The sequence below is a fragment of the Thunnus thynnus genome, chromosome 22, assembly GCF_963924715.1.
Source record: "Thunnus thynnus chromosome 22, fThuThy2.1, whole genome shotgun sequence".
In the NCBI taxonomy this organism is placed as follows: domain Eukaryota; kingdom Metazoa; phylum Chordata; class Actinopteri; order Scombriformes; family Scombridae; genus Thunnus; species Thunnus thynnus.
This window is the reverse complement of record NC_089538.1, coordinates 9,232,814-9,259,280: the sequence shown is the minus strand read 5'-3', so window position 1 is coordinate 9,259,280 and position 26,467 is coordinate 9,232,814. Positions and strand designations below refer to the sequence as shown.

At 38.7% G+C, this 26,467-nt stretch overlaps 3 protein-coding genes across 6 annotated transcripts in view; all 3 read left to right on the top strand.

The window, feature by feature from the left end:
* LOC137175080 (protein phosphatase 3 catalytic subunit alpha) overlaps positions 1-7,686 on the top strand; it is a 74,591-nt gene extending 66,905 nt beyond the window's left edge. For 2 of the 4 annotated variants that reach the window (XM_067580739.1, XM_067580738.1), the window contains 2 exons: positions 2,192-2,221; positions 5,912-7,686. In XM_067580739.1, the coding sequence (XP_067436840.1) occupies positions 2,192-2,221; positions 5,912-6,114 (233 nt within the window). In that variant the 3' untranslated portion in view covers positions 6,115-7,686. The remainder of the gene's footprint in view (positions 1-2,191; positions 2,222-5,911) is intronic. The other 2 variants (XM_067580741.1, XM_067580740.1) reach the window with 1 other exon arrangement.
* A 1,595-nt stretch (positions 7,687-9,281) lies between these two features.
* On the top strand, positions 9,282-19,219 carry LOC137174176 (mucin-1-like). Its single transcript, XM_067579326.1, has 13 exons — positions 9,282-9,569; positions 12,123-12,212; positions 13,186-13,272; positions 13,413-13,502; positions 13,861-13,950; positions 14,156-14,191; positions 14,328-14,348; positions 15,493-15,582; positions 15,687-15,728; positions 16,163-16,261; positions 16,350-16,374; positions 16,470-16,552; positions 17,593-19,219. Exons 1-13 carry the CDS (start codon positions 9,509-9,511, stop codon positions 17,604-17,606), a joined length of 828 nt encoding a protein of 275 aa, XP_067435427.1. The 5' UTR covers positions 9,282-9,508; the 3' UTR covers positions 17,607-19,219.
* A 4,414-nt stretch (positions 19,220-23,633) lies between these two features.
* On the top strand, positions 23,634-26,247 carry LOC137174469 (DNA damage-inducible transcript 4-like protein). The gene is made up of 3 exons (XM_067579767.1): positions 23,634-23,782; positions 24,008-24,157; positions 24,738-26,247. Exons 2-3 carry the CDS (start codon positions 24,067-24,069, stop codon positions 25,226-25,228), a joined length of 582 nt encoding a protein of 193 aa, XP_067435868.1. The 5' UTR covers positions 23,634-23,782; positions 24,008-24,066; the 3' UTR covers positions 25,229-26,247.
* The last annotated feature ends 220 nt before the right edge of the window (positions 26,248-26,467 follow it).

The following is a 26,467-nucleotide window of genomic DNA, read 5'->3' as shown; positions in this document are numbered from 1 at the left end:
TTTCTTTCTCCTTTCTCCCTAGAAACTGCAGGTATAATCGGTTGTGCAAGTATTCTGTTGTGGGGTTTTTTTTGTTTTGTTTTTTTTGTTTTTTTCCCCCCTCGTTTTGTGAGACAAGTTTAGAGTTCAGTTCACCCTCTCATGTTGAATTCCAAACACTCCCCAGATGAGTTTGACAAGCTGCCGCAGCAAGGAAGTGAAGGCTTTCTGGGAACGCCTTTACAAACACTTCAAATTTAGTCGGACTCCTCACAGACATGGTCACTTTGTTTTTCCAAAACTGAGTGCTTGTTTGGATCTCAGCATTTGCTCTTGTCAGGATAGACGCAGGATTCTCTGTGAAACAAAGGATGAATTGGAATTGACAACCAACTGTGAATGAAAGGGGGATAGCTGACGTCTGCCTTTTCATTCACAAGATAAAGCAGAAATCCAGACAGAACTTCCCTCTCCTCTCACAGGTTCTCACATAACATCAGCCAGGAGTTTCATGAATACACTCAATGTTATATTGCACACATTAAAGTCTTATGTTTATAGGAAGGAAGGTTACTCTTTACTTTAAAGCGAGCCTGAAACTTTTGCTGAACAGGGTCCACTATGGCCACAAAAACAGTTATGGGATAATGGTAAACACTTAAAATATAGCCTTAACTGTCTCAGTAATGTCTAGCTTAAGTTCGCTAACATTAGCCACCATGAAACACTGATCATATCAGACCAAGACGGTCCGTAGCAGCAAAACCCCTGAGTTTAGAGAAATGAGCAAGGGTGCCTTTAATTGCTTTTCATCTCTAAAATGAATAGTGTGTTATTTCTTATTTTAAAAGTTACATAATTTCACGTAAACAGAGAACGCCCCTTAGTTTTATCTTTGACATATGAAATTCACAGGATTTTGGAGGATGCAGGTAGAATGATAGGAAATTCTTACAGTAGCTGCAAACAGAAGAAAAATTAACAGAAAATTTGTATTTTTTGTTGTTTCCACAAATAAAGTAACAAGTCAACTACACAAATAGTTTTGATTCGGGAGCTCCTGTGTGGGGAGAAGTAACCAAATTGGAACAGAGTAACATTTGGACTAAATTAGCGAATCTGAGGAATTTCAATCAGGGAGAATGGGATGCACTTCTCTATTGCAGCCCCACTGATTCAGGGCAAAAATAGCAATAGACACAAAGAAATTACACTTATTAAGCTCTTAGCTCAACATTAACTATATGTTTGGAGTTCCCTAACAAGGTTTTGAAACCACTAAACACGCTGGTACCCAGAATCGTGTTTCTGCTTCTGACCTGAATGACAGTAGTGATTAGAGGACTTGCTGTGGTCCTAGGGATGAGCATATATGAATATGAAAGTTGAAGAGTATTTGTTTTGAAGCCATTGCAAGCAGCTGACACTAAAGAGAACCCCAGTGGAGGTAGAGTGATGTTCAGAGATTCCTGTTGCAACATTGGTAGAATCACATTGCTCCCCTCCTTTTAGGCAGACGCCAGTGTGCTTCTACTGTAATGTTGACTCCATCAACCATCCTGTTCCACTCGTGCCCTTTTTGTAATTTCTGCTCATCTTCATGGCGAAACTTAGTCTTCAGTATTGTATAGCTGTTACTTTGCTGTCACCTTCTGCCTCATTACGTGTCTTTGTGTAGCTGATTTACACAGTTGTGTGTGTTCATTTATTATCTCGAGAAAGACGGTAAAAACTTGGTAAGTGGTCAGTATGCCAAAGGTTTCTTTTCCCTCACATTTTCTTCTTGTACACAAAAGTATGCCGGCACTTTTGATATTTCGTATCAAAAGATGCAAATCTCGCAGTCCCAGATACTGCTCACAACACAACATCAGCACTACATAATATCCGTTTTCCATGCGTCCTGTTTCAAAACTCTCTTTTTTCCATGTACGCTTTTATCAGTAAACAACTCATATATTCCCAGCTATATTGTGTTGTATTTGCTATTAGTGTTAGTGCTAAGGCTCATCCCTCTCCACTTCCTCCTCCTCCTCCTCCTTTCTCCCCTATGCTAACATCCATGTGTCCTTTGTCATAAAATGTGGAGATAACGTTAACCTTTGTTGTCGGCATTGGCTGTCTTTGCTGCTCATTGACTTGTTCCTGGGACAAAATGAACTCCTGCTCACTTCTCTCATTCGTTTTGCAACCCCCCTCTTCTTCTCTTCAGCTACTATTGAAGCTATTGAGGCTGACGAAGGTAAATAGGTCTGGCTGCCCTCTTCTGTTGCTGTTCATGGCAATAGAAAGGGGGCTCTGCTGGGTTTTCATCCATCTCGCTGGTGCTTGAATAGAGTGTGTTGGGTGTTTGGGCTAACAAAATGTGGCATAGTATTAACAGAGAAAAAGAAGTAAGTAATTAGGAAATCCTGTGGTCACACCTGTTTTAAAGGGGAATGGATTTCATAGCACAGATTTCATAATCACAGAGATCATACTGTGATATTGAGTGAGTGCAAAGCAAATGCTACATGTGCTGTTTCCACGGAAATGAGCAGATTAGTCTTAACTAACACAACAAAATGATTATTACAGTAGCTCTCGCAAATATATTCTAACATGTCACTGTTAATAGTATCTTTCATGCAAAATAAACTAATGAGAGACACTCAAGATAAAGATTGCACATTCACACTCTTACAATGTGGGAGGTGTAAATATACAAGTATCATCAGGTCATCTTGGAAGCAGTACTGAACCAACATACGGTATCCTTAAAGCCCCTGAAAACTTGGCTTTAAGCCTCAAGTATTTCTTCACAAGATTAAATACTCATCAATAAATAAGCTAACACTCAAAAACTTGATTAATCTGCTTTATCAGGACTATATGGATGTGGTTTGATCAGATTTGACTCTCGGTGATCAACAACAACCCATCAGCTGTCATCAACTGAGCCCCGCCCACTTCAAACCAGTGTGAACAGCACTGAGAAAAAGAAATAAATACAGAAATCTCTAATGCAAAATAAGCAAAACAGTTCTAACTTGTAAGAAAATAGTGAGTACATGGACAATCTTATCATTCGTAGTAGGAAGCTGATAGAGAAAACAAGTTTTCAGGGCCTTTAAGTGTTAGTGAGTCACACAGCACTTGATCAGTAGATCTCATCAAGGCACAACATTTTTGATGGTGAATAAGAAGAACCACACATTCATGCTGTCCTGAAGGAATCAACAAATGTTTGTAAAATATGTCAACAAAAGTAACAAAGAGAATATGAAGTTGTGCGTAGGTTTGGCTTTATCGCTTATCTAAGGCTGTATGAACCTTGCCAGAGGAAGGGAGTCTCTTAAACAAACAAGTATTTAATTTGAATCACTCAACATCCTGATTTTACTGTGGTTAATCTGCTTCTTACTTCGTAAGACAGCGTGGCCCCCCCTGCTTTGCCCTCACACAATCCAATGGAGTCTTGCTATGAAAGCTTATCATGGTATTTCCCCTTTGAAACAACTGAAGCAGTTGTGCATTGTTGTTGCAGTTCTATGAATATAGTAACTACTGTGTATAGTTTGAAATCTAAATTGGATTCTCCCCAAAATCATTTTTATTTACATCACCACAGGCGCAAGAACAACCTCAACTGCGAGCTAAATAGTAGTTTGCCAGCTGCTATTTATGTTGGAATTGTCCAGTACTTCCTCTCTAGCCCCATAGAGGACAGTTCATTGTAGTGTCGAGACACTTCTCTGCTTCTTTCTCCATGTGGATCCTCTGTGGCCCTGCTGTGTCGTGTTCTTTCCTGTGAGCTGCTAATAACCTGTGTCTGACCTGTGCTATGCAGCAACACAACTACGCTGCCCATCATGCCCCTCTCCACGCTCCCCAATTTCCTCTAAAAATCCTCTAAAAATAATGCCCCCCCCTCATTTTAGAAAATCTTTGAAATCATAGTTTTTATTGTCATCAAGACCTTCCCACCCTTCCCCACAGCCTTTATGAAAGGTGGAAGTAACATCATTAAAACTTTTTGTAGTTAAACAAGACTAGGTCAAAACCTATAAAACAGGAAGTGGCAACATTCGGCCGAGGCGACTGATGAAGTTACACCAGAAGGCCGACCAATGGTGCAACTTCATCACTCGGTCACTCAGTCAGTCAGTCACAGCCTTTGGTTGTTGCGGTCCAGCCAAAAATGGTCTGAAATGAAACTCTGAATTTAATAAAACAGTGCTGAGTTGACAAATATGATCAAATCAGCCTGATTTTATTCATTTCAGTGGAATTTTTTTTTAAAAATCAGACATAATTTTTTCCTATTTCCATTATTCAGTTCAATGTAATTTGATTATTTAAGTCTAAATCGTATTGTGACCTCCACCCCTCATAACCACCAGTGAACCCTCAATTGCTGCATGCTCCAAGCAGACTAAACAAGTCGTTAGCACCCCAAGTACCTTTGTAGTGTCTTTGTACGTGAGCTCAGTCTCAACGTGGTTCTATTTTGTGGAAGTGAATGTCTCAGTGGGCTCCACTAGTGTTTTTTTTTTTCTCCCCTTGTTCTTTTGTCTCTTTGATCATTCTCCTTCTTCCCCTTTTATCATTTTTAATCTGTGACGTGATGGGGCGGTCTGGATGTTCGGGGTCCTCAGGTGCTCTGGTTTGTGCCTTTGAGTCAAGATATTCCTCAACATTAGCCGTATTTTTATTGATAAATGCACCGATATCCTCATAGAGTCCATATGTGTAGAGAATTTCCAAAATAGCAGCACAAGATGACCAGAAGATATATCTGTAGCTGTCTTTTCTCATATTTAAGGCTGATAGAGCATGGATGGCATGGCACAGTGAAAACCTGTTGACCCTGATGCCAGGAGTACCCACGATAGATTTAGAGGGATTATTTAATCCTGTTGTCTGTCCAGTTATAATATTTTAAAACTCTGATGGTGTTAATGTGTTGTCATTTCATAAAAATGAGTTTTATCCTTTTTACATTAATTGTTCTCACATGTTATTGAAGCACTAAACTAACATGCAAAATGATCAATAGGAAAATATGTTGTACAATATGCTGTTGTCCTTTTTAAAATCATAGTACATTTAAACAATTCCGCATTGTTTAATTAACAACTTAGTTCAGCTTTATGAAAAATACAGATTCATGTCACATCATAGTTACAGTTTATATGTAAATTTTAATTTAAAGGAATAGTTCTACATTTTGGGAAATATGCTTATTCATTTCCTGGCGGAGAGTTAGATGAGAAGGTTGATACCACTCTCATATGTCCAGAAGCCGGTTAGCTTAGCTTAGCATAAAGACTGGAAACAGGAAAACTACTAGCCTGGCTCTGTCCAAAAGTAATAAAATCCGCCTACTAGCACCTCTAAAGCTCACTAATTAACATGTTATTATCTCGTTTGTTGAATCTGTACAAAAACAGATGTAGAAAAATGACAAGTTGAGTGACAGTTTCGCACATGACCCACATAAAACTTTTTCATCCAGTCTTTATGCTAAGCTAAGCTAATTATCTCTTGACTGCAGCTTCACATTTAACGGGTAGACATGAGAGTGGTATGGATCTTCTTATCCAACTCTTGGCAAGAAAGTGAAAAGTTTATTGATTGAATGATTAGTGTAAACAACCCTTAAGCTACTCATTTTTCATGACCTGCAGTGGATGTAGTCAACAGCTTCTCAGATGCAGTCTCTTAAGTTGTCGTTTTCTCAGAAAAACGCATTTTTTTTACTCATAACAATTCCATGAAACAAGATCAAACCAAAGATGAGACAAATTGATGTGTGGGTGAATGTGAGCGTGGAAAGCGTGACCCCATTTATTTATTTATTTATTTATTTTAATCATTTCATCTCTCCCCTCTAAAATCACCCCTGATTTCCCCCATTTTCTCCCCTTTTTTTTTTCTTGCATCTCAACAGCCATCAAGGGCTTCTCGCCCCAACACAAGATCACCAGCTTCGAGGAAGCGAAGGGCCTGGACCGCATCAATGAGAGGATGCCGCCGCGGCGAGATGCTTTGCCATCAGACGCCAGCCTGAACTCCCTCAACAAGGCCCTGTCCTCAGAGACCAACGGCACAGACACCAAGGGAAGCACCAGCAGCGGCAGCAACATCCAGTGAAGGCCAGCAGCAGGCGCCATCTTGGCCAACGGGGCTGCCCCGCCCCCAGCCTCATCACGGCCCGCCACCACAGAAAAGGGGCAGAGGGTGAAGGAGTGGAAAGGAATGGGAGTGTTGGAGTGTGGAGAGGGCTCACACTGGGGGGGACATCTCACTTGCTAGTCTTTGGATATGCCTTCAAAATATTAGTTAATAGTCAAATCTGCTAAGTTATTGCTGGTTCACGTTTCTGAACGGTCAGGCCTGTCTGTGCTTGATTCTACACCACACCGCAGTATGTCAGAGAAAAAGAGAGAGAGGGAAAGTAAGATCTTAAAGGTGATTTATTTGTTTTATTTTTTTCTTGAAAGACCCTTGCTCATTTACACCGAAATGGAAAGTCGTGTAACTTCTTACTAACTATTGTACGTTTACAAAAATACAGCACTAAAAAGGACAGAACATGAGATAACGTTTTTAACATATAAGGGTGTACAAACTAAATAAGGACTATTTATTGATAACTTTTTTTTTTTTGCTACTCTTATAAAATAGCTCTGAAATGAATTAGGCAGTCTTAAAAAGAATGTTGCAATGTTGTCGAAATGCCAAATAATGGAACGTTTTATGGTTTTGTACATATTATGCTTACCTCAGGTTCTTTTGGTGTGTGCTTTGACCTGATTTTTCTGTATAATGGCTAAATAACTCGGTAATGAATACCTATTTTCTTGAGTTTCATAACTGGAATTTACATTTACCTATCTATCATTTGCAAATATGTTTATTTTTTGTCTCTTTTGGAAGGGGGGGGGGTAGATTTATTGTGGCTTGCTGGAATTGAGTGTTAATTTTTTCTCTTTTTAAGTATTGCGAACAAAGTAAAAATAGAGAACCTATATTGTGTAAAAAAAAAAAGAAAAAAAAAGAATACAATAAACTTAAAGTGTCTGCCTATGCATGTTTTATAAAAATCAAACAAAGGAAATAGAAAATCTGAATACCTTGGCTGTGGAAGCCTGTTTTGAAATATATTGCGCTTTAGTGAACATATACTGGAAACGTATACCTGCATACTTTCAATTAACACCATGATGCTCTATGCCTTCAACTTCTTTTGTAATTGAAGCATTTAATTATCTAAGATGGACGAGAAATCATATTTTTAACCTGCGCTTGTAAGTGCACACAGTCCAATTAAGCATGTTTGACAATTCTTGTGAGGTGTGTGGTTACAATGTGGAACTCAAAAATGCATGATTAGCTGTTTGTGTCATATAACAGGTAAATCGGTTTTGTTCTGTTTTGTAAATGTGCCACAGAAAGTGTAATTTGATTATTATTACTATTATTATTTGGAACTCTGCTTTGTATATCAGTTACAGGTTTGATACTGCTCAATACTTTAAGATGAAACAAAAAAAATACTTCAATCTTTTTTAAGAACTGCTTAAGTGCCCAAGTAATTCACTACACGACATGAAGCCTTGCTTTTGTAATTTAACTTCAAAACTGTTGGCAGATGAGGCATGCACTTGCAACTATGAAAAGTATTTTATATAACTGTTCAATAAAAATGTGCATGAATTTCAACTTGAAATGAACCTGCCTCTCCTCTATGTGTGTGTGTGTATGTGTGTGTGTGTGTGTGTGTGACTTAGGCCTCCACCAATGATTATGCAACATAAAACATCAACAATAGAACAATTCACACCTCGAAGTTCAAGAGGGGAAAATATATAATAGACCTTTAAAAAGCCCTCCAACCCTACATATTACCTCCAACTGTCCTCTATATGGAGCCATATCGTCTTTCCAATGTTAGGAGTTGATTTTTTTGTAAAATAGTCTTAGTGTTTTGCTGTTCTGTGTACAATTTTTTCTCAAGTGGAATTTGGCATTGACTGCCCAGTATGCAGATAGGAAATTGCTCCTTGGCAATTTTACAACAAAGGTGTTTCCTCTTCATCAACCTTCGTGACTTCTTTGATTAAACTCTGGAGACAAAGCCAAGATTGCGCAAGTATACCTGTCTACATAAGAGACAAATACCTGCAGTCTTCCCCTTTTTACAAAGATAAAATGTGGATTGGAGCGTAGAGACGTAGACTTTCAGAACAATTTGTTTTTTCAATTCCAGAGCAGATTTGCACCTCAGAAATACAAATTTTTAAGCATAAATTTGCTTAAAAAGTACCATTGATTTGAGATATCAGAAAAGGATTCAAAATAACATTTTTTCTTTACATTAACTGCTCTTCTGCCATGAATCTAGATAAGATACTCCAACGTCAACCCTAAGTTTCACTAAACAGCCTATTTTCTTGTTTCTGCTCCTGGTTTCTGAAGTGTCCTTCAATGTTCTGTTCAACTGAAATCAAACACAATGCTCAAATGAAAGGAAGTAAACTCTGGCATCCTGTTTTTTGGGAGGGCCAAAAAACAGGAGCTAGATTTTGTAGCCTCAGAGGGATAATGTGAACACTAAGTGAGTTTGATCTTTAAGGGACAATGAAATGAGGACTAAGGCCGGTTGTTTACAGCTTCTGTTTGGCAGTAAAACGCTTTTGGCGTCATATAACAGCCTCAGCAAAGATATTTTAGCTATCATTAAAGATGCCTAAATAGTAATATGGTTTAGCCTCTCTGTAGCCCTTTAACAGTCTGCATGGTGACCTACCTGAGGTCATCTCCATGCATTCAGGAGGCACTGCTCCACACACAATGAAGAATAGTGAAACGTCATGCTTGATATTTGAGCAGCTCCCTTGGGCTGGCTCTGTGTCGTCTGTTCCAATCATTGTTCAACAAAACAAATGTTATATTTTTTATCAAGTATGTGCTGTTGATCCACACATGCATGTGACAGCTAGTATGAATCGGAAATGTGAGGCAACACGCGCAAGTGTGATCCAAGTAGTTCCCGTTAATGGATGGGTGAGGCTTCTGAAACACAAGTACCTCACATCAGTTCATCTTATCATATGATTTATTTGATGCACGTTTCTTGGATAGCATATTTTTTGGTTGGCATCATCGTTCACAAATGAAATTGTTTTTGCACCCCGAGGTCTCCAGTAAGCTCCAGCCTCCTCCCAAATTGGTCAAGTGGTGTCAGAGCAGGAAAAAATAAGAGATGGGAGTTGACGTTGCATTGAAACACGTTACTCCAAACTGAGATTCCTGTCAAATAGGATTGAGGCTTGCACCCACTGGCTGCCTTGCGCTGGTCTCCACAGCCACCCATTTTACGTCAGAAAAGGGAAGCCAGTGTATTTCCTCCCCTTCTTTATCTAAAGGAAGTGCCAAAATAAGCATCAGCAGTGGAGCGCCCAAGCCCGGACACCTTTTCCACTGGTCAGTCAGTTAGCGTCTGAGGAAGAAATCAGAGGGGTTCACAGCCGCCAGGATCACCATGAAGACCATCAGGGTTCTTGTCCTCCTTCTCCTAGCATCTGTCCATGTCTTCACTCCAGGTAAGGAAACCATTCAAACTGTCTTTGACTGATACATGCTGTTAGATTTCAGTGAATCAGAGCTGAGGGCCATCAAAAGTCTTCAGCTCTCTTTAACTAAGATAGTGTCAGCCTTTTTTCCGTGCATAGTCAGTGCAGAAATGATTTCCTTTGTGGACGTGTGAAAGAAAATTGAAACTTATATCTTATAGTGTCAAAAAATTGACTCCATTGGTGTGAGAAAATAAATATAAATTTATTGTTGTTGTGCAGCAGTGGTTGTAGGGATTGAATGTGTTATATGTTTCACTCTTTTTTTTTTTTTTTTTTTTTTTTTTTGGTCATGTAATTTTGTTTTGTTTCGGTATGTGCAAAGATAAAGATCACAATGTTGTTCAAAAGACACTCACACTTTGAACGTTACCTCGGAGACAACCACTCAACGAATGCGTTTCCATTTATCCAGGCTGAGATAAGATCTGTGTGTGTGTGTGTGTGTGTGTGTGTGTGTGTGTGCGTTGCGTGCGTGCGTGCGTGCGTGTGCATCTGTGGGCGTGCATGTCTTCAATTGTCCCCTGCTTTTATTGCAGACCATTTGTACTAACAAGAAAGAAAAACTTGCAAGTAGTTTGTTATTTTTGCTAGATTTAGTCAAAGTGAAGGCAGAATTTCTTTTTTCATTATGAACATAAGAAATCATCAATCAAAACCTCAGAAATGAGGGATCTCAAGTGCCAAAGTGACAAATGACTGTCTCCTGGTTGAAGCAAAGCAAAAAAAAAAAAGGGGGTGGCTCTGATTTATTTGTTTGTTTTTCTTGTGGAGAGGGAAAATAACTTTTATCTGTCCTGCACTGACCAGATAGGTGATCTAACAGCAGATAGCCAGTGGGAACCAAGCTGCCCCCTCTCTCACAGAGAAAACAGATCATTGTCCTGAGACCAAAACGTCCCAACTGGCAACAAATCTACTTCCAGCGTTTAGCAGTAAACATCTGGAGGAAACACCCTCACCCTGCCCGCTGCTCACCCAACAGAGACAGTTTTACAATTTTTTTTCTCCACAGCATATAAAGAAAACCAATATGAAGAAAAAGAAAAAATAATTAGTTTTAAGCTTGGCCGTCTAATATGTTTTTATATTATGTGCAGACAAAAAACAGACTTGAAACTTGGACTTAAATCAGACTGAAGAGGAGTGGAGGCTGTACTTATATACTACACCCTAATTATTAGACTATACAGTGAAAGGACTTAGTCTCAGCTATGTAGAAAACAGTTTTAATACACATAAAAATCTGTATAAAATAATGGTCTGCATTCAGAGGCTTTAAAGATGTAGGAAAACTTGTGATTTGACTTGAAGCAGCTAAAGGACTTGAGACTTGAGACTTGCTCCAAAATTCTTAAGACTTAACTTGGATTTGTTTAGAGTGACTTAAAGGACTCGATATGTGCACTAAAAGTACTTGAGCCCAGACTTGCACTTGATTTGGTTGTTTTTTTTAGTTTTTTTTTAGATAGAATTTGGATTTGCTCCAAAATACACCAGACTTGACTTGGACTTGTCTGTAATTGATTTAAGGTTGACTTGGACTTGTCTCAAATGACTTAAAGGACTTAAAGTTTGACTTATAACTTGCTCTAAAATACTTATGACTCAGGTTTGACTTGTCTTGCATTACTTAATGGACTTCAGACTTGACACATGTGGTAAAATACCTGAGGCTTGACTTGGACGTGTCTTGCATTACTTGATGGACTTGAGAAGTGACTTGGACATGTCTTAAATGACTTACTGTAAAGAACTTGAGACTTGACTTGGATTTCTCATGGCATGAAGAGTTCAGCTAGTCTTCTAGCTACTAACACTCATAAAGCCAGACAGAGCTGCATGTGGTCTGTGCTGAAACATGCAGTTCAGCCGTTCAGCGAGCGCTCTGGTGTGAAATATGTTGAATGTAGTCACAGCTGACAGCAGTGAAGACAGGAAGCCTGGCTGCACAGGTCAGGGGGACAACAATAGTGTGTCTGGGACAGGATGCAGCTTCACCCTGGTGCGGTGCTTCAAGCAGAGGATATCCACCTCAACACACCACGACCGCCACCACTATCTTGACTTCTCATCCTCAGTCTGACACTTGGAGCAAGGGCAAGCCTCTGTCTCAGACACTGGCCTTTAAAGCCGTGCCAAACAGGAATAATGCAAATAAGCATCTGTGAACCTAAAATAGAGAATCTGTCTGAGGAAATGTTTTACAAAGGCAAATGTATGCTGGTGTTTTCATGATGGGAGCATTTTTAATTCCTAGATAACACAAGTTTTAAATATTGCACTCAGACAGTAAGGATGTAGAGCGTAAGAGTCAGCAGGATGGTTTAGTGATCCCAGTGTCCAGTGACTGTGAGCACAACGTTAGTCTAAAGCAATCAGTAAAGACATCTTTGATACAGTTGTGAATGGAGCAATGTGATCGCTGATTTCACCTGTAATATAAAAACATGCTATTTTAAAATGTCAGTCAAGCTCCATGGTTATGGTGTGACATGTCACAGTTGTGTTTCTGCTTTACAGTTTCATCAGAAGAATCAGATGAAACAGCCAAACAAGATGAACAACATCAGAAACAGCCAACATCAGCACCAACAACAGTAAAGCCACAAAGTGAGTGAAGCATTAAAAGAATAGTTCAACATTTTGTGAAATTAATTTTTCTCCTTTTGGTGGAGAATTAGATGAGAGGATTGATACCACTCTTATATGTGCATTAAATATAAGGCTACAGCCTACAGCAGTTTAGCTTAGCACTAAGACTGGAAACAGGGGGAAACAGCTAGCATGCCGCCGCCCACCAGCAGCTGTAAACCTCAGTAATTAACATGTTATATCTCAGTTGTTTAATTTGTACAAAAATTGAAACCAGGGGCATTAACTTCCTGGAGTCTCAGCTGGTTGCCTGGCAACTGCTCCTAACCAAGAAATTGTCTGGCACGTAACTTCTCTTAAAGGACCAGTGTGTGTTCCACAGAGCCCACCATGTTGCATCGCCATGTTTCTACAGTAGCCCAGAACAGACAAACCAAACACTGGCTCTAGAGAGGGCTGTTCACGTTTTTTGCCAATTTCGCAGCCACTGTAGTTTCTCCTACATGCTTGAGAAGGGAGGGGTATTCAGTTGGTTGCAATCTGCAACCTCACCACTACATGCCACTAAATCCTACACACTGGTCCTTTAAAACTCCAAATTGTCATTTTTATGCTTTAGTTTTTTTAACTGATTAAACAACCGAATTTTGTTATCTTTGGACTGAGACTGCGGCTAGTATAGCTTCATATTTAATGAACAGATATATGAGTCTTGAGAAGAATCATGAGACATCATGAGAATAAATAAAAGAATTTATCTATTTTTTTTCACAGTAGACAAACTGCTGTGGGAACTGCAGGGTGGGGCAAAGTGTAAATTTAGATTTATACAATCCTGCATGTTGTCGTGTAGCCCAGATTCCTCTGTTGAAATAACAGTGATTGTTTGATTCCGGTGACAGCATGACCAGAGTTTATTTTCTACACTAACTTACTTACGCAACCCTTTTTTTTAATTTCAATGCCTCTCTTTTTTTTTGCATTCCAACAGCAACGGTAACTGCATCAACACAATCAGCAACACCAGCTACAACACCAACAACAACAGAAGCAACAAGAATCATATCAACAACAAAAGGTTGGAGGATGGATGGATGGATGGATGGATGGATGGATAGATAGATAGATAGATAGATAGATAGATAGATAGATAGATAGATAGATAGATAGACCATTTTTCTGAAAACAGGTATTTTCCCTTTTCCCCCCCCAAAACAGCTGTGTCTCCAGCCATAACAACTGTGAAGCAATCTTCCTCAATTCCACCAGCATCACCAGACCAGAAGACTGTGAGCACTCCTCCACCAGGTGCTGAAAGTCAGACTTGAATACCTTATGCAATCTTTGTTTTTCATTGGTTTGGTGGAGATACACAGCGGTATGTTATAGTGAAGTGTGACAGAGATTATTTGGGCACTTAAATAAACTCTATCTGTGTCAAAAAAAAAAAAAAAATGCTTTTGCAAAGTTGGCCTAATGGTGGTAAAGTGAAGCAGGTCAAAAGTTTGGGTCATAAAAATGCTGCAGACCTGGAGGATGAGTCAAAAAAAACAATTTATCAGAGTCATAATAATTATTAATCATCATAATTAGCAATATCATTATTGATGGAGATTTGTTAAATTTACATGAGATTTTTTTTTCTTTTCTTTATTAACTTTAGTAGCTAAAGAGCAAACTAACATTACGCAGCCAAGATCCTCTAACCATCCAAATCCAGGAAACCACTCAGATGAACAGGAAAATGTGTTACCAGGTAAGTGGACATTGGTACAAGTATTACATCATTACAAGTACTAATTTTTTATTTCTTAAGACTTTTCTTACTGTTTGACAGATTATTAGAGCTTGTAAAACTTAATATGTTATCATAGTTTATCCGCCAGTGAGTGATTGATGTAATCTTTTTCAAATGACAACTGTGTTGATAGCATTATTAAAACTACTTTAAATTTTGTTAGGACCAGATGACACCCCGGTTAAACCAGAATCAAATGGTATGTACAAAATTAAATCAAATCATAAGCAAGTCAAATGAATTAAAAAAACATTATTATCATAAGTAAAATATAAACATAAACAGTATTTAAAGTTTAACTAAAATTGAGATATGCTGATCTTTATTTCCTGCAGATACAACTACTAATGCCACAGGTACAGTATGTCAGTCATATACACTACATTACATGTTTTGTCTTGTAGAGAACAAGCCCTTCTTTCTAATGATCATTTTCTTTATATTTATGTATTTACATTCATAGATAAAAATGTAATGCCAACATAATATGACATATGATCACAAACATCCTCTTTAGTCAACACTGTCTGTGAGGTGGATACATTTACTCTAATGGCTTCACACATCCATGACAATGTACAGGCAACCATGTAACCATGTAAAACCATAAACCATTTACAATCTTACAAACTTATTCTGAACTCTGTAACTGTAACAATCTTGACTGACTTCTCATATTTGTATATCTTTATTAATTTCAATATGATAGCATTACCTTGAACTGACACTATTATAGCTGGGCCTTCAGCTAAAATGATCTCTGTTAGAAATCTGTTAAAATCAGCAGGAGGAGGCTTGCAGCTCTCTCTCAAATAAACAAACAAACAAAACTACAGTCATGCGTGCTGTTATTATTCATGTATAAGTGAAAGAAAAATACATTTGTCTCCAAACTTATTTGGTCTGCTACTCAGAGCTTTAATAAATGCACTACTATTTGAAAATAGGTTTCCAGCTGGACTGGCTGACAGGACACTAATACTCGCTTAGTATGATGCTAACAACATATTAATACAACGGGAAATCCCATAAAGAAATGGCAAAGCTAGCAGAGTTTTCCCAACAGAATTTCCAAACAAACAACACTATAAGGGGGCCTTGAATTAATACATGAAGAACATAACTACAGCATGTGCAGCGAGCTAGTCTCAGCTTCAGGAAGCCAAAAAAATATTGTCTTTGGGAAGGCCAAGGGGATAATTTTTGGTCCCATCCACTATAAATCAAAATGTAATTGGTTAATTCACCTGTCACTTTCTGAACAAACACAGTAATGAATGAGTCCTAACTAATGAGTGAGCCAGCTAACCCTTTCTCTTCCCAGAGACAACAACAAAAATAAATCTGATTGGATAATTCTATTTTCATGGTTTAAGAACAGTAACTCTTTCATTTCTGAAGCAAACCTTATGGGATATGAGGCTAAAATTGGAATAATTATTAACTGAAAGAGATTAAATATAACATTTAAAATGCTGATATGTTTGTTCTTCTCTGAAGGCCCAGAAGGCCCTAAGACTTCCCCTCCGCCTAGCACCAGTCCATCGAAGGTAGGAAATGGGAATGAAATGGCTAAAGAGAAAGGTGCTGGTAAGTTATACTGAAGAAGTCATATTAAATAATGAATCATTCTCAATCATACTGTTCACTAACAAGGGACAGGAAGCTAATCAAAAAACACATTATTTCAAAAGGTTCTCAGACTGGCAGTGATGAGAAGGCTCCCCCCAAATCAGGTAATGTACTAAACTGTACTCTGCTCTTGTTAGCTGGGTGTGCTCAAAGATGGAGGTTTTAAAATGATCTAACAGTGACTCCTTATATGTGAAAGGGGTCACAAAATCAGTTATTGCAAGTTCAACATTTTAAAGAAAAAGTAATCATATCATACTGTACCATGCTAACACTAATTGGGGATTTCGTCAAAATTAAGACCAATAATGAAGCAGTTGCAGCCCTTTAAAGTAAGAAAAATTAACCTTTAGTGACCATATCCATGGATTGAGGCCCTGCAGTGTGGAGACTATGATGTTAAAGTGATTGGTTCGATTGGTATGCTGTACTTTAAGGTCAACTGCTACATCGCTTGTCTACCAGTGACATTTTATGCTCAACAGACAAGTCAAACTGGATTGATGTTGTTGATGATCTCCTCCCGTTTTACCCTCAGACAAAAGGCTGTGGTTGATCTTGTTGCCTGTCCTCCTGGTTGGAGCTGCTGCTGCCATCATCCTCAAATTCAAATACAAGAAGGCCCACGATCACACAGGTACACACAGATAACTCACTTATACATCATTTAAATGAAAAGATACATATTTCAGCCCCTAAATGAGCTCTTCTCTTCTATTCAACAGAAACCATTGATAGTGGAACTGAGAAGTAAGTTTAAACTTTGCGTCATGTAATGGATTGTATTTTAAATGTGCATTTACAACCAAAGCATTCACCCCTTTTGTCTCCTGAACTCTCTGCAGTGCATCTTTCCAAAGCAGACCTGAAAGCACCAAAGATGGTGTCATGCTCCTCGGAGTTAAGTCATCAGGCGGTGAAGAAAATGGTGAGCTGCCTTCCATCTATTTCCTGCAAGAGCTCCTTCCAAGTTCCTTCTGTTTTTGCATTCTTCCATCACTTGGTAAAGCTGTTTCTCCAGACACAAACTTGCAATTATTCCAGGGAAGTTACTGGCTTTTAATATCTCATTGTGCTGTATGGACTTTTGGGCTTTGCTGGGCAACAGAAGGTGTTTCCTGTGATTTCGCGCCCCCGCCCTCGAACAAGCAGCAGGGCTTGAAAGATAGGGACTTCCTAACATAAACACAGATTATTTTGGACGGGAGCTATTGTGCAGCCAGTAAATGTCAATGTGGCCCAGACGTTGTGGGCATGTGTGTTGGTGGAGTGAATGCATGTGCACATGCACGTGTGAGCATATGTGTCATACGGGGTTTATACACACATTCTATACCCCTACACCTCCACCCATAAAAAAAAAACTTGGTCACTAAATATCCTGCCTTCCTTCCCTAATACAATCGGGCCTAGATGACTTGACTGTGAGCTTCGGAGGGAAATGGAGTCATGCTTTTGGAATTTTGCTGAGGAAGAAAGTGTTTACGTTGTTACAGACTACTGGATTTCTTTGGATTGCAGCTTTATAAATTCTTATCTGACTGCCAAACTTGTTCCCCACATACTGTACTCTACACAGATAAAACCTTACAATCCCACGCTCAAGCTAAAAGCTCAATAACAAAAACAGCTTCTTTTTTGAATTAATGTTATTTATCAGCAATTACACCAGAAAAAATAAGCTTATCAGTCCTAAAAATTAAATTTAATATGATGATTCAATACATTTATATGACGCTTGGCTTCAGGAAATCGTGCGATTTGGTTTTCAACCAGTTTTTTACATTTTCACCTCATAACCAGGGTCACATACTCGCCCTTACTCTACATAGTCAATGCAGCACTGCCGTCTAGTGTTTCATCGTTGCAGGAAGGAAAAAAAAAAAGGAAAAGCTTAAATACAAGACACCAACCCCAGAGAATTATTTAGATCTATTCAATCTCTATGTTTCTCTATCTATGTTTCAGCTGCTGCGAGATAAAATGAAGGCGACCAGTGGATGATTCACAAGTGTCGCCCACGCGATGATGTTCTGGAGGAAACTGTTTAGATGACAGATTTTTTTTAAATTTTTTTGTGAATTTTGTGAAACATTTTGAACAGCAGTTTTATGTATGATTCTGTATTCTAAAAGCAGTGTTTTTGTGACTGTGACAATGAGAAGTGAACTTATTCTCAATCACAAAAGTTCCTAAAGACTTAAAACTCTTCGAATTGAGAGCATAAGCAATACTCTGTAAGCAGGTGAATCACTGCCTGTGGAATACAGTAAATCCATTTTTAATCTTTACAAACTTTTACTTCAGTATACTATTGACAAAGACATGTTGTGTCACAAAACACATTTTCTGTAAAGTGCACTGACCTCGGATCCAACAATATTGGATGTAATAAATCACTGTTAATTGCATAGTTTTATAATTATCATATGCTTTGGTTGGTTTGTTACACATCATTTATTTGCCTTGAATTGTTTTACAGATTATGATGGCATTATTTTGTGATTGCATAGAGTTGTATTGTTGTCCTTTGTCACTGAAAGAACAGACCTTTATGAGGTGTGAGATGTTTTTTTTCCTGTTTTTCTATGTATCTTATAAAGTTTTGTTTAAAAGGAGGTAGCTAAATATTATTCCATCAGTGTTCTCTACTTGGAATTTTTTTTGAAGCCAACAATCTTTCCTCTCGTGACAATACTGCACATCCACAGGCAATTTGGTTTGTGCATGTGGCTAAACTCAAAGTAGTGAGAATCTGCAGTAAAGGTGTTTTTGAATGTGTATTTTTGCATCAAGCACAAGAAAAAAGCACAGTTGATGCAGAGGATTGTAATCTAAAGACACTGGAACTGTTTTATGGCAAGAATTAAACCTCTAATAAATCATGACAAAATGTTTTGTTATTCAGCCTCAATGCATAAAATTTAATCTTAAATTTATCTTGGATCTTTAGTTGGTTTACTGAAACACATATTTTGCTCGATTAGATATTTATAGGGAATACACCTTTCAACAATTTTATAAAAATACACTAAAAGTAATATAGAAATAAATGAATCATTTTAGCTGTGAAATGATATTGACTGTTCTATTAGACTTCAACAAATAACCTTTTAAATTTATTTTTAGTTGCTCTTCTTATGTGTCTGTGGGACTTCAACAAACCCAGTAATCATACCTGCGTAGCCTGATGAAAAACCTGTTAAAAATCATGTTTGTCTTTATGATGGCAGGAAATTTGGGAATAATATGTTTTATGCAACCCATAACCTCCACTGGGTGTAAGTGCAGTGATTCGCCACTGGGGGGAGCAGACTGTCAACACAACACAAGGGAGCTCAATTCTTTGGCCTCCAGTTCTTACGCAAGTGTTTATTGCAGAGGGGTTTCATGAGGTTGTTGACAGAGGAGTGAGATATAGGCCACCAATGCTAAAATCTCACTCCGTGTCCCTGCTTGATTCACAGCATAATTTTCATACAGTACATAAGAAATCCAAAACTGTGTCATCGAATCTTTCCACGCTGACGTTTTATTAAAGGAACAATACCTGCATCGATTCAAATGACTTAATAAAAAGACGCTTTTGCCATTTTGTTGTTGTGACCTCCATTTTGAACTGATTCACACTCTGGCTCTATCTCTGTGGCCTTTGTAAGCTGAGACTGGGTAACAGCTTTGACTGTGGGCACATTTCCACCAATCAGACAGTGAGCAGATTGGCAGAAAGCCCATCACACACAAGTATAATGCCTTACCACCTGTGGCATGGGCTGAATTACATTCAAGATGCCATGCCAGACTTTTTCCCCTCACAGTGTTTTATCTCACTATTTAGGTCAAATAGCTACTTTTCCATTTTCAAGATGTTTTCACTTTCTCTTTTAAAGCACGTTAAACCTTTGACGGCAAAAAAATCAATACAAATGTTGCCCTTAGATTTCATTTCAATCGAGTGCCTATTTTCTCTTGTTACATAACTGAAACTGGCTGAATGTCGCCTATGTAAGGCAGCAATCTCATTTATTGAAAACTCCTGTATTCTTCACTAATGGAGGTATGTTTCACATAGTCGATCTCTAAATCTGATATGTTTACAGCAGATTGGACAGTTTAGCATAATGAAAATTGCTGCCTTAGCGGTTTGCTCTTGAGGAAGTGACTTACATAAAATGTCCATAAGAAAATGGGGTCAACTGGTTTCAATTCATAAAATTGACACATCAAAGCCCTTTTGACCCATAATTCGTCAAGGACAGGATTTAGATGTCAGCTAAAGACGAACACGTTATGGCTCTGTTTGAATTCATTATTGAATTAAGGACCCAAATGAGATACAAGTTTGCTTTGTCTCTAATTGGAACCCTCATGTTTGTCAAATAAACACACTCATAGTACTTTACCTTTAGATAGCCTTTGGTCTATTTTATCGCCTAATTTGTGCCAAATCAACACAACTTTCCTAGCTACCAGGTACCTCAAGGAGTGTCACAGTCTAATTATTTCAACTGTGAAGGGAACACTAATGAAAAGATGCATTAAAACCAGGTGTTAATATGACTAGGATTTTGTATTTTTGCAGGGACATGTAGAATCTAGTGACAGTACTACATGAGATGATGGAGATCTGTATTAAATGGATAAAGCAAAACAAGAAAACAGAGACAATATTTATCAGGTATAAAGGAGTAAGAAAGTGATGACCATGAAAGTATTTTGTCTGCTTACTGTAACAAAGAAAAGACTTTTATTTTTTACTTGAAGGACTTTACTCCCTCATTTAAAGACATGTCAGCTATGTGCAAGACTAGCAAGCCTCTGGCATGCACAAGGAATACTCCTGCACATGCAACCATCTATCTCCCATGGCAGAGAAATGCAACTCAGCAAAAAGACTCCTGTTGTTAAATTTCATGGGGGGAGCGAGGTAGCACGTTTTACTGAGCAGAGAGTGGTGCCAGCCTGGCATACCAGCCTTCTTAACAGAGGGTTCGTTTGAACTACGATGGATTAGTAACCTGAAACACAACACGTTTTATCTTTTTGCCTCATCCGGAGAAACAAGAGCTGGCACATGGAGCAAATTCACAAGTAGATTTTGGTTGCCTTACCAACAGGGAGTGAAGGTCAAAACGCAGAGGTGCTTGACATTACTGTAGCCTGCTCTTCACTCTTTTAAAGTCTTTGTACACCAGATGTTTGCTACACAAAGAAACATGATAGCTCTCATGTTTCAAGGAAAGGTTTTAAGATTTCCATTTTTAAGTTCTTTTTACCGGTGAAATTCAATAGAGATCACAAATTTGCATCAAGCTCTGGTCTGCATAACTGGAGCGCAGAATGTTACAGAGACACAAGTTGCAGTACACGGAAAAGCAAAGATAATATAACGGCAAAATGCAACAGAGACGCAGGGAGACATCTTAGCACTGACAACAACAAACGGATTGATCTCCCAGCTGCTGTAAACACGGAACGTCTCCTGAGCTTTTAGTTGCAGGGTATTATTTCATGCATGAGTTCAGAGAGGGCTTTCTCCCTGAACTCTGAACTTTAGGGACACTCAGGAAAAAAGCAAAGTTAACAAACTTAATTGTAATTTACATTCATCACTAAACAAAATCCTCTTGATAAGTATATATTGATAAGTATACCATATACAATGTTTTCTTTATTATCTTCTTAGCGTAACATGCTACCTGGTTCCTGTAAGATTTTTAGGTTTAAGAATCTCAGTTCACTTGTTAATATTGGTTATGTGTGAATTAATGTTGTTCCCATCACTAAATATATCACTGTATTGCCCTGATTCTGCTGCTGTATATATGTTTTTACTGTCAGCTGTAGGCATTGCAGTAATATCACATAGTGCTACTTTATTTTCATTGAGGCTCCTTGGTTAACCCACATTGTTGCAAAGTATGATGGCGTCAACAGATAAGAATCAGGGCACTAGTGAGGCAAGTTTCAGTCACCATGTTTTTTTTTCCTTATTCCATTGTACAGCAAATACATGTTGAATTTGAGGTTTAAATATTCCAGTGAAGTTCACACTCAAAACTACAGACTTGTTCAGGATATGAAAACTTTTCACTTACTATTATTTTCCACTTTATTGGTTGACCTGCATAATTTTACTATTTATATGCCTCCCTGCTTGTTAAGTTTTTATGATACAATATAAAATGTAGGCTACTAGGTCTGCATGCTTTGCTTTCTCAGAAACTGTGGAATCAACATAAATTTAGGTTCAAACCTCATTAAAACACTGTCATAATGACTGCTGATGTTACACATTTCTGGACTGTGGTGTCCATGCCTTAGATTAGAAACTATTTTTTTCTTCCTCGAGACTGATAGTGCCGCCTTTCTTGACATTAAATCTGCTAAAATTACCTTGATCTGTTGTCACAACGTGATAAAATGCATTTAATGACCTGAATGCTTAATATTATCCTGCGCTAACATCAGTGCCTTTTGCACAGAACTTAAACAAAGGCCTTGCTTATCCAGCACTTTACACAGTATGCCTGCATCCACAAAGGCAGTAACACTAGCTAAAGCATGTGACTTTTTCTGAGGCATATCTAGTTCTCCCCATGTGACTGGAGGAAAGCACTCTCTCGTCCACTGGATTCCATTACCCTCAGCCAGCCGAGCTGCTGGGGGTAAGAGGTTGCAGATCCAGTTACTGAGAGAAAATTTCTGTTGAGACCGTGTTTGATTGGGGATAAACTACTGATGAGCCAAACAACTGTGGTCAGTGTTTTATCTGCCAAATGTAGACATGGATAGGCCTACACACACCGATACAGTAAGATGAGACATATTGGATCAGTTAACCTGGGCTTCCTCCCTTCCTCGTGCAGAGGACCACAAACGTCTGTTTTGATTTGTTTTAGACATCCATCTGAGATACTGATCTTTGTGCTGATAATTACATGCCTGTGGTAGATGAAAGGCACCAGAATTTCATTCTCTCAGCAGCTATTCTTGAATATTTTCACATATGCCAACCACTAATAATGCTTCATTTTACTGCAGACCCCTACACCTTCTCGATTTGGCACACAAGGGTCCCAGGACACAATTTTGGAAACCAGTGCTTTTCAGATCAAACCACAAGACTCCATATTCATGCTTCTGCCTCATGTTTCATGTGTTAATTGTGCTGAAAATGCTACCCACGCTTCAGCTTTTAAAATAAGGATTTGCCTTTATAAAGATTCATGAGGGATGTAAGATATGATAAAAACACGCTATCTATTACTGTACTGGATAGTAACATTTAAACAAATATTCTCATCATTTAAACAAAGATTTAAAACCATCATTAGCATACAGTCAAAGCTTCAAGGGACTTGTAGTTGTTAAATGATATAAAATATAGTCCTTGGTGTAAATTTGTATAGTAGATGGTACAATTTGTGTTAGAGTATGAACTCCTCTTCGTGCACCTATATTTCAACTGCATGGTTGTATTCAATTTAAAATTTACTCTAATCAAGAATAAGCTAATGTTAAAAATGTTTCTTTGGCCCTTACACCACAAAAAGGTTAAACCAAGACTTTCTCTGAATTAAATAAAGTATTTGAGTTCATGTAATGCTTCATTTGTGCCCAGTTTTGAAAATTGGAATTGATTAAGACACTAATATATTTGTAATATTTACTAATATTAAATATTTTTCCAAATAAAAATGTCTAGAAAGCTGATATTTGCCCACATCCTGTGAAACAGGTGGGTGAACCCTCGTGTGCAGACAAAGGGCAGGATTCAGGTGGATTCATCATAACTCAGCCCTTTTTCAAGGCAAACTCAACTCACAGGCTACAGCCGGCCTGTTGCTCCGTCCACGTAGCAACCAAAGTATCCTCCCACAAGTATTGGTCAATTATTTAATTCGAACGCTATTTCACGGCCAATCAGGAAGACGCTCGAGCCTTCGTCGAAAGACGTGCTCTGATTGGTCAAACCCTCGGGTCAGCTGAGTAGGAGGAAGGTATAAATACTCCTCAGAACTTTACCTTGTGCAGTGTGTTTTCGTGTGTCTGTATGTATGTCAGTGTGGGAGAGAAAGAGAGAGGGCGTGCGCGTATGAATTTATTCATGAGAAACCGTCTAACCTAAATTATTTTGCACTAAATAATATTTAAGGTAAGTAATTTCAATATTGACCAGAAATGATATAGCTAGCTGAGTAGTTAACTTCTGTTTTGTCGGGGGCGGGCATGAAATGACTGTTATTAAGTGCTACATTTTCACAGTTTAAGTCGTTTACATGGTGAAGTAATTACCTTAATGAGCCACCTGGCTCTTCATGAGCTAAAAACAACCCGTTTCGACTGTTTCATTAACGCCGCTACATCATTTTTTTTCCAGGCAGCTTTGCTAAAACCACAGGAAAACAGCCCACTCCTGGTGAAATCAAGACTGTCACCATGGTTGCCACAAGCACATTAAAGACCAAAAGCAGCGAATGCATCTCGGATTTGCTTGAGCGAAGATATGACCAGGCTTGCATTGAGAAAGGTAAGCTTACCGGGTCTTTCTCTGTGTGTTTTTTGTCTTTATTGCTAAACTGCTAGTTGCTGGATACTTCCAGTTGTGTGCTTGTTTATCCCTGTGTGGTGCATGGCTGCAGCAGTGGAGGGGGGTGGGGGGGAGGCAACAGAGGATGAAGTCATCCCTTCAGTCTGCCTGCACAACAGCAGCCTGCGTACAATAGCAGGCTGCAAAACCATCTTTTTGCAGTCAACCGCTGACTTGTTGTTATGTAAACCCTGTGTTTAGATTGGTTTGATTCCCATCTTAAGGTTTTGGACAGTTTAGCAATCCTACTGTGATGTTTATATAAATGTTTTTTTTTTGTTTGTTCTTTGTTTTTGTTTTTTAAAAATATCCAGAAATTGCAACCAGAAGGGAGTTATGAATTCCCACAGTCTCTCATCCATTGGCAATTTTAGACTGGTCAAATCTTGAGAGCAAACCTGGATGTGATTTGTGCATGCTACCATCTTGAAATGGCCATTTATTGCTCCGCACTATTTGGATGTTAAATAAGAAAGCTACAATTGATTCCCAAGTGTTCAATTTTCTTTATTTTCCCCAGAACTGGATTTCTGGGATCACTGCTTGGCTGAGCCCCAGAGGAGTGCAGATGTCACTGAAGACAGAACTTGTCAACAGCTGGCCAAGATGTTTGAGAACTGCCTGTCACGAGCCAAGAAGACAACGCTGCACTGCTCCTCTGTACTGGTACCCGAGAAGCTCACGCGGAGGATAGCTCGGGAAGTGCTGCGGCTGGCGTCTTGCGAGCCCTGCGGCCTGCGTGGCTGCGTCCTCTACGTCCACCTGGAGCTGGACAAGGGCTGCAAGCGGCTGGAGCGCATCGTGTACGACGCCAGTGTGGTGCCCACATTTGAGCTGACACTTGTGTTCAAGCAGGATGGCACTGCCTGGCCCAGCCTGCGGGACTTCCTTTTTATGGGAACCTGCTTCGCCCCGACTTTCAGACAAGTACTTAAACTGAGTCCAGGTTTCCGACTTGTAAAGAAAAAACTGTACTCCTCCTCGGCTGGTACCGTGGTAGAGGAGTGCTGAACTTTGGGAGGGATTAGTGGGATATCTGGTTTCCTGTGGGTAAACGCACTTCTGCCCAAATGTAAATGACACTTGACTGGTGTCACATTTTCTACAGTGTTTTTGTAATACAGTTTGTCAGTTCATCTAATAGCAGCCAGTCAGTTCCTGAGTGACTCTGTTTGAGACTTGGGATATAAAAGTTGAAAGCTTATGCATAAATGAGCCTGATAGTTCTGGTTTGGCTTCTGTGTTTCTAAAAGTGCATTTTTTTATCAGCAAAATTGTAATATTCTGGATGTTTTTTTGTTTGTTTTCTAACGAGAGCATTTGTTGTTCAAACACTTTTAAATTGTACATTTTTGCAAATGAATGTAAAACTATGTTCATGTTTGAGAGGGACATGCATACCGTGGGTACACCTTTGTGTACACTTTGTCACTAGCCACTTTGTTGATGCATCTGCGTGTTTCCAGATACATTGAATGTGTTCAGCAACAGTAAACACACCTAGGCTTGAATAAGAGACTGAAATTTAGGCAGTCTTTGGGGGCCATATGTAGCTAGTTGTGTTATGCTGTATTTAGGGCTGCGGATATTTAAGCCACTGAATGTCTTGTGTAGATGCTGCTGTCATGGTGTGGGTCTCTCACACTGAGGGAATATGGATGCCTTAAATGTCATAGTAATCTTTTTTTTTTTTTTTTTTTTTCCCCCCACTCAGATCACAGCTATGTGTACGTTTTAGTGTCAATGTTTTTTATTGCATTTTTATTTTTATACCCCTCACCCCCAGACGCGCATTGTCAGTGCAGAGCCTTTATAGATTAATAAAAGGATGGATCACTCAAATGTGAAAGCTTATATCTGTTTTTATGTCATTTGATAACCGGGAGGTGCAAAGAAATTACTGGAGGTCCAGCAAGTAATGTTGTTTTTGGTGAATTCCCTACAGTTTGCAAACTTTTTTTTTATGCCATTTGAACTCTATTGAAAGAAACTTGTTCTTGTCTATCAGACAATAAAATACTTCAACCTTACTTTACATTTGTAGACTGATTCATATACATATTGTATTTAATGACTAATCTCTGAATAATTTAGTTTGTTCAGCGGTCACAGAACATTACTGTGCATATTCTGGAGCCATGATGAAGCCTGGAGTGGGCAGACAGCAGTGGCACAATGCAGGCTTTTTAAAGCGGACAAAAGGCACAACAAGATCTCTACAAGAATGTGGTGTATGTGTTTATGCTTGAT